This window comes from Gymnoscopelus braueri (assembly GCF_963280865.1).
Source record: "Gymnoscopelus braueri genome assembly, chromosome: 14".
Classification (NCBI taxonomy): Eukaryota; Metazoa; Chordata; class Actinopteri; order Myctophiformes; family Myctophidae; genus Gymnoscopelus; species Gymnoscopelus braueri.
Window position 1 is genome coordinate 53780331 of NC_137619.1, and position 1949 is coordinate 53782279.

Genomic DNA, 1949 nt, shown 5'->3' on the forward strand with positions numbered 1-1949 from the left:
TGTGGAATCGAACTACATGTGATGCCTACAATTCCAAGTGCTTGTCAGGGTGGGGGTCCTCTTTTCAAATATGATTATTTTGGAGGGTCGCGGCCTGATAAGTTTGGGAACGCTTGGTCTAGAACAGCTCTTAATCAAGGCCCACTTAAAAATCTAGAACGCGTCACGACCCACCCATCTGACCACTTAACAGATGGTCAGATGGGTGGTCTGCATGCTTTTTCAAAGCATGTTTATTTATCTACGCAGTACATACTTGAAGCTTGTTGTTATTTTTTTGGGGGGGGATCACTGGTCTAGAAAGTCTCAATGGGGTTCTCTGAACGGGTTGGGACGTCCGGTGTAGATAGCCCCCTGGAGGCCAGCCTGTAGAACCCCGCCAGGAGGAAGATCGCAGTGATGGCGGCAAAGTAGCTAGCGTAGATGAGGAACTGGGTGAAGATGTGGAGGCCTAAGCCAACGCTGTCCACCACCACTAATGTGAGCAGAGACTGCAGCAGTAGAGCCACAAAGGTGTTCACTCCAAACACCAAGGCATAGCGCTGCGCGCTCAAGCTAGCCGCTATCTGGTACGAGGCGATTGTGATAAGCAGCATGTAGGCGGCTTTGAAGAGGATGTAGGAGCCGTAGCACACCCAGATGTTCCTCACCGTGTCCATGACGTAGACAGACATGGCCATGAGTGCGGAGAACACACAGAGGGCCAGCTCTCCCCACACGGCCCAGGACACCTGCACGTAGCCCACGGCGAACGCCGCTGTAGCACCGAGCAGCGTGGATAGTGTCTCCACGTAGCCGTTGTAAATTGCAAAGTCCTGCGAGGGCAGGAGCTCCTCCCACAGGACCTGGGCGTAGTTGATCACCTGAAAGTATCCGCAGGTGGACAGGGCCCACCACACCGACCAGGCCAGCAGAGGGCGACGTGAGTAGCACTGGAGGAAGTTCTCCCACAGGAGGCGCAGCACCTCCGCCAGGCCAGCGCTGTGTCTCCCTTCAGCCTCGCCGGCCTCAGGGGATGTCACAGCGTCCTCAATACTCCGAGGCACTTTGCTCCCGGCATCCATAGGGCCGCCATCGTCCCCCTGAAGCTCAGCCCCCTTGCCCATCCCGGGGCTCTTGTGGAAGAACAAGCTCTTACTGGCCACAGGCAGAAACCAGGGGGCCAGGAAGGCCAGGATGGCTGATCCCAGGGTCACGGCGACCAGGTAGTGCAGGGGGACGTGGAGCACGGAGACTAGGAGCTGTCCCAGCAGGGAGCCTGCCGCCGAGCCCAGCAGGCTGACGCCGCGACAGTACCCGCTCACCCTCTGGTAGTGGGCCGGCTCCACCACACTGTAGATGTAGGAGATGTAGGCCACCTCGGTGGCCGAGGCCAGGCCGAAGATGAACTCCATCAGCTGCATGGCCAGCACGCCCCGAGCCACCAGCAGCATGGAGTATGTCGCTACGAAGCTGGTTGCCTGTAGGATCACAACAGGCTTGTAGCAGAGGTAGTCCGTGGCCAGGAACACGGGGAAAGACAGTGCCAGGAAGGAGTAGGTCCATACGGGGTAGATTTCATTCACCACCTGCGTGTCAGTGAGGTTCTTGTCGGGTCCCATGAGGAACGCGGTGAGGAAAGGCTCAGACGGCCTGAGGCTTGAGAAGAAGCCATACACACACAGCAACAGTGTCGGGTAAAACGCAGACATCAGTTCAATGTATTTTTGTTGTATATAAATTAAATATAGTGTAAATCACGTTCAAATCGAGTTCAAATACTCCGTCTTAAACTGTATGGGTTACAGGGTGCAAAGGTTCTTGCAAGATGTTAGTGTATCAGTTACCCACTCAGTCAGAGCGATTACTTCACAATTACTGAGCCTTATTGCACCGCGGGCAAGCCTGGTGTTACCTCCTGTATTGAGATTCAGATGAGGCAGCCAGCTCCCGGGAATGGACGGCAGGTA

General features: G+C 55.5%; 1 protein-coding gene across 1 annotated transcript; it reads right to left on the minus strand.

The window, feature by feature from the left end:
* Window positions 1–296: 296 nt before the first annotated feature.
* LOC308100710 (thiamine transporter 1-like) lies at window positions 297–1691 on the minus strand (the record flags this gene model as incomplete). The annotated part of the gene is made up of 1 exon (XM_080449778.1): window positions 297–1691. One exon carries the CDS (start codon window positions 1689–1691, stop codon window positions 297–299), a length of 1395 nt encoding a protein of 464 aa, XP_080305904.1.
* Between the last annotated feature and the right edge of the window lie 258 nt (window positions 1692–1949).